At 34.3% G+C, this 15,857-nt stretch overlaps 2 protein-coding genes across 5 annotated transcripts in view; both read right to left on the reverse strand.

Annotated features, from left to right (window-relative positions):
- LOC106175221 (uncharacterized) overlaps positions 1 to 8,287 on the reverse strand; it is a 44,098-nt gene extending 35,811 nt beyond the window's left edge. For 2 of the 3 annotated variants that reach the window (XM_087001322.1, XM_087001321.1), the window contains exons 1-5: positions 7,899 to 8,286; positions 1,576 to 2,117; positions 908 to 989; positions 303 to 433; positions 47 to 178 (exon numbers count right to left, since the gene is read on the reverse strand). In XM_087001322.1, the coding sequence (XP_086857448.1) occupies positions 47 to 178; positions 303 to 433; positions 908 to 989; positions 1,576 to 2,117; positions 7,899 to 7,971 (960 nt within the window). In that variant the 5' untranslated portion in view covers positions 7,972 to 8,286. Of the gene's footprint in view, positions 1 to 46; positions 179 to 302; positions 434 to 907; positions 990 to 1,575; positions 2,118 to 7,898 lie in introns of all 3 variants that reach the window. The other variant, XM_087001323.1, reaches the window with a different exon arrangement.
- A 1,337-nt stretch (positions 8,288 to 9,624) lies between these two features.
- Positions 9,625 to 15,857, reverse strand: part of LOC106175256 (uncharacterized) — a 35,322-nt gene continuing 29,089 nt past the window's right edge. For both annotated transcript variants that reach the window (XM_013557178.2, XM_013557169.2), the window contains 13 exons: positions 15,266 to 15,475; positions 14,824 to 15,080; positions 14,277 to 14,463; positions 13,940 to 14,095; positions 13,459 to 13,734; positions 13,063 to 13,254; positions 12,670 to 12,810; positions 12,271 to 12,343; positions 11,852 to 11,927; positions 11,632 to 11,684; positions 11,306 to 11,392; positions 11,022 to 11,140; positions 9,625 to 10,691 (listed from right to left, as the gene is read on the reverse strand). In XM_013557178.2, the coding sequence (XP_013412632.2) occupies positions 10,537 to 10,691; positions 11,022 to 11,140; positions 11,306 to 11,392; positions 11,632 to 11,684; positions 11,852 to 11,927; positions 12,271 to 12,343; positions 12,670 to 12,810; positions 13,063 to 13,254; positions 13,459 to 13,734; positions 13,940 to 14,095; positions 14,277 to 14,463; positions 14,824 to 15,080; positions 15,266 to 15,475 (1,982 nt within the window). In that variant the 3' untranslated portion in view covers positions 9,625 to 10,536. The remainder of the gene's footprint in view (positions 10,692 to 11,021; positions 11,141 to 11,305; positions 11,393 to 11,631; positions 11,685 to 11,851; positions 11,928 to 12,270; positions 12,344 to 12,669; positions 12,811 to 13,062; positions 13,255 to 13,458; positions 13,735 to 13,939; positions 14,096 to 14,276; positions 14,464 to 14,823; positions 15,081 to 15,265; positions 15,476 to 15,857) is intronic.

A 15,857-nucleotide genomic window follows, 5' to 3' on the forward strand; every position in this document is an offset into this window, starting at 1 on the left:
AAGCTCACTATCAGTTCTTGAGAAGCCAAAGATGTCTCAGTCTTACCTGACAAACACAAAAGTTACATGGATCTTGCTGCCACATTTCCCCCTCTCTGTATGTAACACCATTATGTGAACACAGTGGACGACATTCACAAGTTTCCAAGTAGTCTAGTCTAGCTAAAATTTCTTTGTTCTGAAACAAATAATAATGGCATCTGTCTTAATGAGTTTTGATGAATATGTGGAACTTGCATGGACTCTCCCAAATTCACTTTGAATAATGTACTAAATAATGATGATGATAAATTTATAATTACTTGTTGTTTTAGCATATCCACCATCATTGACAACTGCTGGACTTGATACTCTAGAGGAGCTGGCAAAGCATTATTGTTTCCCAGAGTGTTAAGGGCATCTTGCTGGGGTTGCTCAGTTGGTGGATTTACAACTGAAATGACCAGTGATGAGTGACTGAATGCACACCTTTGTAAATTCATGTATATGTACTATGTAACTTTTAGCATGTTCATTCACTTCAGTATGTTGGGGTAATGTGTATGTCTGAATATGCTAGTATATTCAGTAGAAGTGCATAGAATCAATGCCTTTTAATTATTTCTCATACATTTCAAGTTAAATAGACTATTCTCAGTCTCAAAGAGATTTATGGCACCTCCAAACCTGAAAACTATTAACTGCACAGACAATAACAAAAACAAATGGCAAGTAGGTGTTACGATTAATTTTCTTATCAATTACAGCAAATGTCAGAAAATATAGAAATGGCGCAACTTAACAGGTATGACAACACTAGATGTCAATTTGTTAATTGAGTTGATGCCAAAACAAACAGACACCAACCCTAGCATAATGTAATGAAATTAAGAAAAGATTGATACTGCTGTAGGTTTTGTAGACGCACCTGTCTCTTCCTGCTTTTGCTTGCATTTCCAAAGTCTCCTCTCCACAATATGAGGAAACAACTTGACAACCTGGACAGAACCCTTAGAAAAAAGTTATAATTTATAAGACAACCTAGCTTTTTATAAATGTACAACCTACAAGTGTCGTAGACATACACATTGACATAAAGATCTGAAAAAGATAAAGGTACATCAATAAATTCATATTGCACTTTATTCCTACTTAATTTAGGTATGTCCTCAACAATTTCAAAGGATGGGGCTCTTTTCTGGAAAAAGGCAAATCTTTTTGTTGCAAAACCTATGCACATTCACAGAACCCATTCACAAAACAAATCTTTTTCCTAGCCAAAAGGGCAGTTCATTTCTCTTGTAACAAAAGTCATTTTACCAAAGGTCGAAACAAGAGAGAACCATCATAAAAACACTACGGAATTTGCAATCTAGGTCGACTTAAAAGTAATATTTGTATGTGTGAAACTGAAGCTTTTAACATACAAGTTGAAGTACTTTGTTCGACACTTAGGAAATGCTAGGTTCTGTCTCACATATTTTTATTTCTTTTTTTCATGTGAAAAAGAACTGAAACATACATTAGACTGAGATTTTTGGCTTATATATGAATATATATACATATATTCCACATGTTTTGGGCAGGCACACTTACCACAAACTTAGTTTTGTTATTGCCATCCTGTCCAAAATAAACTGAAGCATCCCTGAACAAAGTGTGGACATTCAAGGGAACTTCCAGTGGGATAACCAACAATTTCCTGCAATCCACTAAGACCTGAATATATTCTTCACTAACAGTGAAGAGAATTTTACTCCATTTTGTGTGATTTGTAAAAGGTGAAAAAAGTTTTAAAGTGGACAGAGTGGTGCAGTTTCCACTGCAGTATTTAATCAACAAATGTCTATGTCTGGAGTTTGAAATAATGTGCAACTTTGGCATATGACTTTTAGCTAGAGATATGGTTAGTAGTGAGGCCACAGAGTTCCGTGCCTGCTTGAGAATCATGTGTAAACTAAATCCTTCACTGATGCGCTTTGTGAACTGATCTAGTAATCCCTGAGGAAGTGGATGGCGGACAAACTGTGGCCGTAGCTGCCAGGCAGTCAGGTAATCTGGCTTGACCCCAGGCACTGGGATAACTCCCTGCTGCTCATGACTGATGTTCAAAGCTTGGATGATATCAAGGGAAGCATCTGGGGATGAAAAAGATGTGTTAAACGTTATAACTGTCCATGTTTGACTGGAGGGGACATGTCTGATTGATACTGATGCCTGATGTTATATAACACAATCTTTCATTTTTTCAGCTTTTTGTGTGTGTCTGAGAAACAAGAAAATGAGGACCATTCTGTGATATTAGAGCCCATGTATCAAACTGGGTCTCTACAGACTAATGCCTACAATGACTATCTTTGTAAACTATTCACATCCCAGTCTATAATATATTGGGGCACTTTAAGTGCACTATCCAAATGGAGGAATTTGGTGCAGTTTCAAGTGAAAAGGGTGGAAAATGCATTAAGGAAAACTCTTTGACCTTGCACTTGTTATAATAAATATAAACTGTTCATTGCCCCAAAAACCGAGTCCAAACATTGGGTTTACAGGCCCAATTGAGTACTGGAGTAGAAACCTAATGACCCAATCTTTTTATGGGGAAAATTGGGAATTTTGCAGATACTGTATTTTTTCAAGTCAGAAATTCTTAAAATTGTAACATATTCCTATTGAGCGACAGAAACATCAATGAAAAGCTGTCTATCTTATATATAGTTCTATTATATATATAGAAAAAAAGCAGCACAGATGATACACTGTAAACAGATATATATTTTTAATGATCCCAAAATTATGTATCTGAAAGATTGATTAAATTTTTCCCATTGAAAAGATCCAGTCATTACCAGAATACTTGGCACAATATACATACTTTATGACTTCATGCTTAGGTTTACTGTAATAAATTGCCGCTCATTTCTTTGTCATTCATTATCAGGCCTACCCAACTACCAGACTCAGAAGCGAATGATCCCGAATTCAACATTAGATCACACCACACAAACCGTTTTCAAGGTGTGCGTCAGTACACATTTCACAGTATAATACCCCAGAACAAATTTTGAGATGAGATGCACTACTTTCCAACCCAGCTCAGAATCATCGCTATCACATCGAATACTAGGCAAGAGCAGTGTCATTTTGCAGCAAGTTCTGACGCACACCTTGAAAACGGGTAGTGTGGTCTGATCTACCAGTGAATTCAGGATCATTCAATGCCGAGTCTGGTAGTTGGGTAGGCCTGATTATAAACTCCATTTATCATAAATGTGCAAACAAAAAAATTAACAAAATAATTCGTGCACATTAACTGGTTATTTGACCTTACTGTGCCACCTCAAATTTTTGCCGATTCCAAAATCAAAATATTAATGAAAGTGTGTAAGAACAAATAGTTATGCCCAGCTGACATTTGACACTTCCCCACTGACAATAAGAGAAGGTTTATTATCACCTCTCACAAATGATAGATGGCTCCTCAGGAAACACTTAATGAAAGGAAACAGAAGGTTTGACAGAATCCTGCCCCCTTTCTCATAACACCTTTTGGAGCCAAACCAATTTTATCTACTAAGATCTAAATCCAGAGCTTGCTTACAAACTAGCAGTACAGCAATCAAGAGTAAAAATGCAAGTTCATAGCAACAGTGACCTTTTCTAAGGTGTTTTTGGAAGCTTTTCTACACAGCACCAGTCTGGGAGGTAGTAGGAAACCAGACATAGAAGTAATAAACAGAGCACTGAGCATATGCCATAACATTTAATTAATACAAAATACACTTCACACTGTGCTTTAATGATTACTAAACATAACATCTTCATTGCATGGCAGTAATGGAGTGCATGAAGCTACAAATGGGAATAATTTCAGTCTCACAACTTAAAGCCTAGATTACATTTGCTATCGTTGCTGTATGATGAAATGGTATACGATCTTCTTTACGATTTTTTAAAGCATCGGTAGTAGCTTCATGCTACCGCTATTGCATAGATCTACATTATGTGAAGATACTATTAGAATTCTCTGGCATCACCTTGAGGTCACATAGGGAAAAATTCAATTGTAGATTGAACAATGATCACATTAATGGAATCTTTTGGTCTCAGTTCTAGTACTGTTGCTGTACACCTGTGTCAAAGTTCCTCAGTGCTGAAAGTCTCATTTTGGGCTATCTCAGATGATTTCCATTGTTAATAATATGTACATCTACCTACTTCCAAGTATTTAAAAATACTAAAATTTATATCCAAATCTATGAACACTGTGTAAAATACACTTTAAAATCCCAAACAGTTTAAGTGGATATTTATCATCTAATCACTCCCTGATATAGTCTACCTGGTTTCTGTCCCAGTAGGGATCTAATAAAGATTATGTAACAAATTAAATGTTACAAATTAAAGCATGTTTACACATAGGGATTTCAGGGCTGGCACATTTTCATCCATCCCTGTTCAGTTATATATAAACTAATACATCCCAACAATTCTGATACAGACTGATTGCCTCTTTACACAATAGGATCAAATGCTCTCATATGATAGAGGCTGACAAGATATAATATTAAAAGTTTCTTTGCAGGAGCTTAAAAGGAGTATACTATCTCCATAAACTGGAATTAAATATTAAACTTAAACATTTAAAGCAACAGTTTACAGGAAGGAGGAGATAGACATGTTTGCCTATTACTCAGACTGGGGAATTCAGACTATCCACTAATTAATCTCAAAGTTGATTTATTGCTTTAATGATCAGACAACTTCTGTCATTCTAAAGTTCAAATGTGGGCAATTGATTGGTTAACCTTTTGGTAACTGTAAAGGAATCCAACTAAACTAGGGACCTAACCTATCTCGTATTTTCATTAAGTTGAATTTGATTTATTGCTAGAATGCTTCTTTTTTTAGGAGTTCTGCGTGGGTAAGTTCTGAATAAATTCTGGATGAGTTGTAGATCCTTGACCCTATGAAATCCAGGTATATTCTGTATACTATTGCTTCTTTCAACTGTGATTTACCTAAGTTCAAGTGTGCGTGCTTACACTCCAAGTGAGTGGTAACAGCATTCCATCCTAGCTGTTCTACATATATGAGTACAACAGCCCATACTTGACATCATGAATCAACTGCGGAAATTACTGTGCACTTAGTTTTCATTCTACGGAATAACTGATTCAAAATCATGATCAGCACAATGATTCCACATATTTTAAAAGCAACTGACATAAGAATCTAGAACTCCAAATTACCTTGAATGTCTTCTTTTTCTTTTTATTTCTTTATATCTCCCCCTCCCTTTTTTTTTGGGGGGGTGGGGTGGGAGGGGGTATCACTAACACCTCATTTCCATAGATTTTTAGATCGATCTATCCCTGTGGGAAGTCTCACTAGATTACTGTCAGCTTGGCCGGCTTAAAGGGATAACAACTCTTCATTTCGGCCAAAAAATGAATTTTCCTGGAGTAAACAACAATTTTCCCAAACTTACCAATGGTTAATGAATCCATTTTTACATTCAAAGTTAGTCCCTGGTTTTTTTCCAAAAAGTTTGTTTTTTTGTTAAAATCTCTTAAGAGATTTTAACAGAGTATAGCCATCAATGGAGATCACGTGGTCTAAAGACAAGCTCAGATATCAGAATAATAGCTATAACTTCCGTTTTTGTGGTAAAACAGAATATATTACATTTCTATGAGTTATTCACAATGTTTTTATTGTGAAATATAGATCTCATACGAAGAGTTATTATCCCTTTAAGCGTCTGTCCCGCCTACTAAAAGCTGTAAGGGGGTAATTAACTATGGTGCCCGCTCGGCTGACTGCAATTTAGCGTGAACCCCCAGGGAGTTAGGTCGATCTAAAACTTAATCTTTAGATCGATCTAAATCTCTGTGAAAGCACCCTATGACATCTGTATTTCATCATTCATGTACTTCCATACATACTAGGAATTTTAAGAGTAACTTTTTTTTTTGTTACAAGCAAATGGATAAACAGACTAAAATGATTCCCCACCACACTGCTAACATGTAGGTATGTAAGGTTCTCAAACAATCCCATCAATATCAATTTTACGTAGCCAAAACAATGATACTCAGAGTGCGAGTAAACTATCATCTTGACATCTTGATACAATATAAAGTTACGCCTCTTGTATATATATGTAATGCTGTACCTCCAACTTTGATATTTGCAAATCTCAAAATAAAAAATATAGCATCTTACTACTGTGAATCCTTTAAAATTTGGGACTAAACAATTTCTGTATGCAGATACTATTATCTACAGTCATATTGTAGCTCTAGCTGATGCTTCCAATTCACAATTTATAGTATGACATATCTATGAAACATTTATACATGTAATCTGTATTCAGGAGAAAAATTAGAGATTCCAATTTCAGCTGAATCCTTCACTGGCTATTTTAATGTTAAACACAAGTTGGGGGTTGTGGTTCTACTCCTAGGAGGGCCCCAGTGCCATTTTCCTCACCTGCTCTCCGTAAATACAAGGTAAATGGGCAACACTAACCTCCCCAGCACATTCTGGGTGACCTTACACACACTACAATTCTTAGAACCACTTAACCATGAAGGAATATATTTCAAGTGAATGCCAGAAGTCTAGTACCTTAAAATTCTCAAAAATGTTTGAAATTTCTGATCTATATCAAAATGATAGCCTAAGAATCATCATTTTTAAAGAGCTAAAAAAATCAACATTTTACAGTTGTAACTCAGTTTTCAGTTCCATGTAAAAATACTTAATATTCACTTCTCAATTTTTCATTTCTAAGTATTTTTCTGCTATGATCAACATGCTTTGCCAGCAATGCCAATCTGTTCATATGAAGCATAATAACATTTTTTTAAATTCTTTGCCGTAAAGTTCATTGGTTCATATGAATTATATCTATTAGAAATTCTACCTCTCTCCTTGTCAGACCAATTATACATAATAAAAAACCTTATCCTGTGGTGCCATGAAATATGGGTTTCTAAAGTACAATTAGAGTAACTTGATACTAATAAGGAAGATTTTCTTCATATGAAATGTACAGAGTTTAGTATCAGTATAAAAGGAATTGGTGCAGCTAAATCTTGGCTAACATGATACACAGATAACCATGACCAGGTTTTAAAGAAAGACGAAAGCATTGTGAAAAACTGCCAGGTGGTTCAAGTAGGACATAATAAAGGTTTGCTTTCAGGCAATGCAGAATTGCCATTTTCAATATCATTAGAAAATGGTAACTTTGCATTGCAATAAATCATCAGAAAATTATTATAATATATTATAATTATAATATATTATTAATCAAAAACAAGATCAAAAGCATTTTTAATACAAATAATCACATTTCTTCTAGTAATGCTGTTTCAGTTTTATGGATTAATTGCAAAGCTCTTTTGCAAACAATATCTACTTAAGTGACATCTGTAAAAGTAGTAAGACCTGGCTAATGTTCAAAATTTTTGACCCATCTTTAAAAATACTGAGACTGGGGTGCTCCAGGATGCATATTCCAATTATGAGACGAGCATTCATGCATTTATTGCTTGTGGGCTATATAAAATAGTTGATATAAAGTTTTAAAGAAATTATAATGTAAAACAATTGTGGATTTAACTGTATTTGAATTTCACCATCTGAATCCCATCTGGCAGTATTTTAGTTGCAATGTTTCCCAGCAAGGTAATAAGCAACATTTGCAGGGCAGCGATGATTTCTTGGTGTTTTATTGCATGCACTGACCAGGTGGCTAGAGCAACTCCCTACCGCCCAGGCCACGGATCGAGCTACAGTTGCGTATCTCACAGGCAATATAAATGCATTTAGTGGCATTATACTAGAACTAGATCACCAAACGAGCCAAATATATTACATCAAAAATGTCAATGTCAACAGAAACTTACCACTGCTTCTTGCCGTGGTGTAATCCAGAATAAGAAACAAGACGGCGAGTAGAACACGCCGCACCAGTAACATACTTCTAAGTTCTTTACTGCCAATCTCATCCACCCGAAAGTGAATAAGAATGTGCACGTTAGATATTCCTTGTGGATCTTAGCAAGTCTGAGAGGCCCACGACACCATTACCACACAACTCTGCCACTTGCAACGTCTAAGCAGGAAATGCAATCTGAAAACAAACCGACCGCCACATGGTTTCAATTAGGGCTTCCGTATTATATGTATAGTGAGGGGGACAGGCTAAGTTTAAGATAGTGATTAGAGAGCATTGTTCTGTTTCATTGTCCGTTATCGGCGAACGCTATCCGATCTCATAATGACTGCCGTCTGACACGTAGACTGACAAAAGAGTTTTCTAAAATCGCAATTTGTCAATGACCCTACAATGAAACCACACACCCCTTCAGTCTGAATGAGAATGGAGGATTGGTATGTGGCGCCTCCTATAGGGGTTAATGGGTATCACTTATTTTTTTTAAAACCAATTTTAAATGTATTTCATTTTTAAATGTATGTTTTAAAAAAACGCGAAACTTTTAAAGGAAATATTTAATCTTCAAACTTTGACCTTATTTCTTTTATTCCACATGAATCTGCTGGTAGTTTTAAAGCCCATTTTAAAAACTGGTTCCAGTAAAATTTTCACAATTTTCATTTGCACAGACCCCATAGACCCGGTCTTTCACAGATCTGATTTTTGGTGCCACAATCGCAATCCACTTTCACCCCATTGAGGTCATTAAAAAGGGTTTTACTTAGAAGGGTGCCGCCGTCTCGTAATTTCAACCTCGACCCAAGTATGGTCCATTATAATTCAATACAGGATTTTACTTCAAATCTATTTTTTTAAATCATATTTGGTGCAAATCTTTGAAAAAAAATTTAATATGATTAAAATTATATTAAAACATAATTTTTCTAAAAATTACCATGCTCACAAACCATTGCTTAATCCACCTCTGCTCTTTGGTTTTAATCATTTGTTTTATATCATTTCCTTATGAAATGAATTAGTTCCAAGTGTTTCCACAAACGTTTTCCTCCATACAACTTGGGTCTTTTTAGTAGATATTAATGAGGATTTGATACGTTATTTTTTTATCCATTTAGATAATGCAGAAGTAATCATTGTCATTGTATGAAATAATGCTGTCACATCAAAATAAAACCAGGGCAAATTTGCTAATTCAAGGAATGATGGCATTACAGCAGTGTATTCTAGGTAGAAAAATCTAATATCGATTACAAATAGATCTCCCCAACCCGAACAGCTATCAACAGGCTAACGCAATAAGTGCTGCAATTCGGTGCCGGAACATTTTCTTCAAAGATTTACTACTAATGTTATCAATAAGATAACACTTATTTTGGAGTCTTTGCATTAAAATTAAGATGAATATTTCTTATACATAAAAGGGAGAGCTACTGTGTTTTTTGCCAAATGTTTGCATTTATAACGTATTGAACAAACTTAACATCATCAACATACAGCAATGGATGTGTTCTTAAAAGATTAAATTTGGTATTTTAGTTTTCTTTCTTAAATGATCTGTAGCATGTTTGAGGTTATTATCATCTAAGATACCAGATTATTTATTGACAGCCTATGCAAGAAACACACATATATTAACCCCTGCACCTACACAGCTAGAATGGCATAACAGAAAGTGGTTTTAGTGAAAGTAAATTTATTTAAACTTCTGGAATACCAGTGTATGATGAAAATGATTTCCACAATAAAAATGTAATGATTATATTAAAAAAAAAGACACTTTGTACATTTTTATGTAAATGAATGAAAAAATTGGAGGGAAATGTAAATGTTCTTTCAAAAAAGGGCAATTTACATTAAAAAATTTATATTAAAGTCTTTCTACAAAACTGTAAAGCTAAGCGCTGAGTATAAATATGAACATATATAAATATTTCTTAGTATAAAAATGAGATTTTTTACATCTACAACAATGAGTGTATATATGTAAAAAGCTAAGAAGTAATTTGAGCCCATAATACATGCTTAATGGTCCCAAGAATTAAGTACTCAAATTTCTCTAAAAAGTATTACTTCCTTTCACAATACAAACTTTTTCATAAAGTCAAAATGCAGAAAAGCTTATCAAAATTATGATAAAAGTTAGTTAATATCCAAAAACTTTTTTCATTTGTGTGATAAATAAGGACATAAATCAGGGGTTCTCCTTATCATTCTCCATATCCTTAGCATTCTTAAAAAGTTCAGACTTGAGTATTAAAAACTGAACAGCACAAAACTAACCTATTCTACCATTGGCTTCAGTAAAAATACATGAAAGTTTAATTATCAACTTAGATTGAATTTTATCACTGAAATGATTGTCCCATAAATTGTCAAATGGAATGCATATAATAAAAGGTACATCACCTATTCACTCTTACTGAGTCGGTAAAAAACACTCAAGTTAGTGGGCCATGTCTTTGCAGGCAGATATATCATTCCTTGAATCCCCTTCTCACAACCAATGCTAATTTTTGGAGAGCATTTACTGTACATTTGGACGGGTCAACTGTTGAATATTAAAGAATTTGTAAAGAGATGATTCTTTACCCAGCAGTTTGACATAAGGAAACTCCAGCACCAGACACTGCTGAAGAAAAGACACTGATGGGAACTGAAGAAAACTGGACAGAAGCAATGCAGCCATGAAAGCCAGTGCTGTAGTGGCCAGATGTGGTCAGATCCACTCCTGGTGCTCCTCCTAAATAGAGAAGAAAATATTCTCTGGATAAAACATGCACTTGCCTTGTTTCTAAACTAATTGTTATTGATTCTGTAGGTAACAACATTATTTTACTGCCAGGATTTTTATCATATCACCATTTGCCACTAATAAAATTTAATGATACAATTACAAAACTAAAAATTGCTTTCATCTGAAAAAAGAAAAAGAGATATACCTGACACTAAAATATGTTTTCAAGAACAGTGTTTAAATTGGATAAATAAAATTGTACTTGATAGAATCATAAAATTACATAAGGAATAATCAAATCTACATCAAATTTTGATTACAGTGTGTAAAAATTACCTAGGTAAACCAAAGAGGCCATTGTATTGATTTCTCCATCTGTATTTTGGAAATCACTGTTATAGGTATCTGTCTGGCCTGTTGCTGATGTCATGGTTAGTGTAACAGACTGTCCATTCCTGTAAAAGATTCTTTAATGGTTATTGTATGGGATAAATGCCAGTTTTCATGGCATTAACTGATGGAAAATGTTGATTTTTCAATACTATCAGAGTTGTTGCAAACATACAGCTTTCATATGGAATACATTAAAACGTGAAGGAAGCTTACAAAGAGATAAATACCTTTCAACAGCTGCCTGCAGCCATGCACCCTTTTCTAGGAAAGTTCTTGTGGCAGGCAATGTAAATACACCACTTCCAAGATTTACCCTTAAATGTTCAAGGAAGCAATAAATTATACTATATACAAAAATTAGCAATAAAAAAGTTGAATCTACAATTTAAATTACAATTGTGAAAAATCCTTTTTTGAAAACATATGTTCTTAAACTTTCAGGACTTTTATTTTAACATGTATCTGATTATGAACAGCAGCACAAATACTTTAGCATGTGCAAACTGAATAAATTGATATTCCCACTTTTAAACATCTTATAACTTTTCCATACCTGCATTCAAATATGTTATTTGTGAAACCTAATGAGATATAGTCCCGTCTCTCCTAGAAAAATAAAAGAGGATGTCAATTCTTTTGAATTTTTTCTTTTTCCTATATTGCCAAATAAATGTATGGTGTTAAATATACAAAGTATTTTCATTACTTAAATACAGAAAGGGGTTTAAGATATTTTTCTTAAAAGAAGTAGCTGAATGGCAAAGAAAACCTACCTCCCCATACCACATGAGCAAACCATTTTCACCAGAGATTTGAAATATCACCAGGATATAATTATAAGTTGAATTGCTAGAAATAAGTAAAAGAAAAATGTTTATAGCATCAGATATGAATATAAGCTGACAGGTTAATGCATAAAAGGGTTTCACATTTCAATAGGAATTAATCAACTGTTAAATTGAATTTTAAGAGTTCCTTACAAAAAAGTCATTTTTTTTTCATACTAAATAACACAGTGTATATATGAGACTGGCAGGCAATGAATACATACACTTAAAGCACAGGTTAGACATTCAATATACATAAGTAATTAAGATAACTATAAACATACAAAAAAATAATTAAACAGAATTTGAAAAAAGTAAGTCAAATAACATGGGCTTGAATAGAGTGTGATCTGTCACATATTTACCTTGCAAAGTCTGTGGATGGATAAGCGAGGTATGAAGTTCTAGAAAAACTTACAGGTCCTTGGATACTAAGAGCTGAAAAAAAAACACCATCCATCAAAATGTGTTTTGCATTAATGTATGTGATATTTATACAGAAACACTGGACACAGGTTATATGTGGAAGTATGTAAACTTCTTTATAAAGTTTGCTCATATTAAAACAGATAGATGATAAAAGGTGTAACTAAAAAAAGATAAAATTGGAAGTCAAAGTGGGCATCTAATTTTAAATATCAGATATATCTTGAGTTTTTTTCTCGGAGACCAATAAATAGAACTCAAATCCATAATTTGTTTAGTACTGATTTGAACTGTTAACCTGCCAACTGAACAGATACTGATAAAATTAAAATACTAACCTTGATCACACACATCCCCTGTATACCTGTGTGTACACAGACACTCAGCAGTCCCAGTAGAACCAACGTAACAGGAAGCACCATTCTGACACCGCTGGTTGCCAGGGGAAACATCACACACAGTCAGGTTGCAATACTGGCCTGTGGAAGGAATGTTGTGACTGAGGTTACATAAACTACTTTTCTAGATTTTAAAATCTCTGATGAAAAATGTAAAAATTAAAAGTACCTTTTTTATACATTACAAATGAACCAAATATTAGGAAATTTAAAAAATTCAACAGTCATTCTAACATATTGTAATTTTACACAAGAACTTGTTATAGGATTAAAAATCTGCAGTAGGAAAGAGCTCCCAGTACTAAAAACATTGGTTTATTGATTCTTTTGTACCTGCTTGGCCTGCTGCACAGAGACAGGAATATGTGTTTGCCTGGATATTTTGCTGGCAGGTGGCACCACTGGCACACTGGTGCTGTTCACATGGTAACATTGCACATTCAGCTATGTTGTAACCATCCTGAATGCTGCCTAAGTCAATCTCACTGTTCTGAATGGAAAGTCTTTTTATACAACCTGTATAACCTGAAAGATAAAAATGCAACCTATTGTGATTTTTACTGTACTGCAGTTTATGAATGACATTAAGCTTTTACTGAATCTAATAATCATACTGACAACATTTGCACCACTAGTTAAATTGCTCTAAAGTACTTTCCTTTTAATTCTGCGTCCACAATGGTGTGTTTTCTTTGGTAAGAAATGGACAGGTTATTTTTATCTTTATACCTTTCACATTCCTCATGCTTTGCAGTCTTGGAAAAATCTGATCTGGAACTCCACCCACATATGTCACATCACCAGCCTCCAATGTCAGACTAACACCAGGGGAGGAGCCAGAACCTGACAGCTGTCCATCAATTCTCATCTGTCCAATTTGACCATTCCTTGTAAGTGTCACTGTATGCCATTGGTTAGTTTGAAGAGTAATGTTACTTTGTATCGAGACAGATCCAGATCCAAGGTCATACATCCACACAAGGTATCCTCCACTGAGATACAGACCTTAAAAGTGAAATTCAACAAATATAATGATTACTAATACATGTTCACACTTATTTCAAAAATTTACAATGAAAAACTTCCCTAAAAACTGAAAAATTGTACCTGCACAATGAAATGTATCATGCAACGCTTGCATGATTACCATAACCGAATAAAACAAATGAAAGCAAATTAAGTAATAACTTTTTTGACTAATAAAATGTACCTATCACATCCCTCCTCCCTTGGTTCAACAGAAGAAGTCCTGACAGTTGTAATGGTCTGATCTCCATTTCAACAGATGATTCAGCTGATGTTGGCAACATTCTAAACAGTGTTACATAGCTATCAGAGCTAAAGGAAGGAAGTTGGATCCTTTGTGCTGAGCATAAAATAAAATAATCATTCGATACAAATTGCAGAAAATTTTGTGTTCTCTTTTCGTAAGTCTGTTAATAGTGAGAAAAAATATTTTAAAAAACACATGCAACACATTTTATCATACATGCAACTCAGTTTTTCTAGAGCATATAACTTCATCTTCAACTTTTCCTGTGTCTTACCTGTTTGACACCTGTCTCCAGTGTACCCCACTCTACAGGTACACTTGGCAGTGGTATCTGTGACCACCTGACACTGTCCTCCATTGTCACATGTCCCCACCACGCAGGGGGTCTGCTGACACTGGGAGATATGTCTGCCCTCTGTGGCAGCAGCCCACTGGATACGGTTCATGGTTTCTCCACCAATCTAAACAATAAGAGGCACAATTTTTCAATGCTCTGCCCAGCAAACGTTTATATTTCTTGTCAATAAATGAGTTGGTAGAAATACAAAAAACAACTATGAAGTACAAACTAAAGTAGAACTCCACTTTGTAAATGAGGGAAATGCAAATTAAGCATGGATAATATTCTTGTTATCACTGAAACTGCTCTCTGACATAAGAAAGTACTTGATTCAAGCATTACTGATGTAATGTAAAGGCAGTGCATAAATTAACTGCCATATAATACATGTGTTTTTCTCTGTTATAATAGAAAAAGTCAATTAAATCCAGATGTAGGTTAACAGCAAGATGTAAATTGGACTACTGTGATATACATTTACCTGTAGTTCCTGTATGCACCCTGTTAACCATGTAGCAAACCCTGCATCTGGATGTATTGTGCTGAAGTCAGACAAGCCACCGATATACAATGGTGAACTCAGGGTTAGGACCTGGATACCACCAGATGGCAGCACTTGTGTCTGGTTACTATTATTCACCACCAGTGTCAGCTTAGTGGGTTCTCTTATAAACTGGATTTTATGCCACAGGTTGAGATTCAGTTCTGTCAGGCTCTGAAGAATGTGAAGACCAAAACCTGGAGAAAAAGGCAATTTGATACAAAATATATAAATTCTTTTGGTATTATGGTTTTTGCTATTTTACTTGCAATCACAGTACTTGTATGTTAATTAGTAATTTAATGAAAAAATTACATATTTAACAAAATTAAACATGAAATAATTACTTAAGTTAATCTTAAAAAAACTCTTTTTAAAATACCTATATTGATTCTACACTGCAGGTAACCATCCTTCATTCCTACAGCAATGAAATCTCCCGACATTATTCCTTGGTCTGAATATATCAGCAAACCATTTCTTTGCTCAGGTCTGAACACAATGCTCAGTCTGATGATGTTGGAGATGCTTTGTGGGGTTGTGAACTGTAGGAAAGATTGACCTCCAAAATGTGGCTGAACCTGAGCCAGATCTGAAAAAATCAGAAAAAAAGATCAGAAAATGTATATCATATATAATTTAAAAAAAAGAAAGAAAGAAGGAAAGAAAAACAGAAATAATCACTTTTATTGATCTGAAAATATTAAAGTTCTTACAGTCAAAGATAAAAATGTCAAAAGGAACAAAGGAAAATAATGAATGAATTTTCTCTGTTGTTTAATGCTTGAAAAATAACTTTTAAATGTCATAAATCATCCACTCTGGTAGTAATGAAAATGTCACTGCATGTGTGGGTGTTCTTTAGGCAGAACACATCAATCTTAACATTTAGTTGCTCTTGTGCTGAATATTCCCTTTTTGATACTAAAATAATAATAAGTAATAAAAACTAAAATACCAACTGAATTTTGTGG

The sequence above is a fragment of the Lingula anatina genome, chromosome 1, assembly GCF_051362555.1.
Source record: "Lingula anatina isolate TDL-2025a chromosome 1, LinAna3.0, whole genome shotgun sequence".
NCBI lineage: Eukaryota > Metazoa > Brachiopoda > Lingulata > Lingulida > Lingulidae > Lingula > Lingula anatina.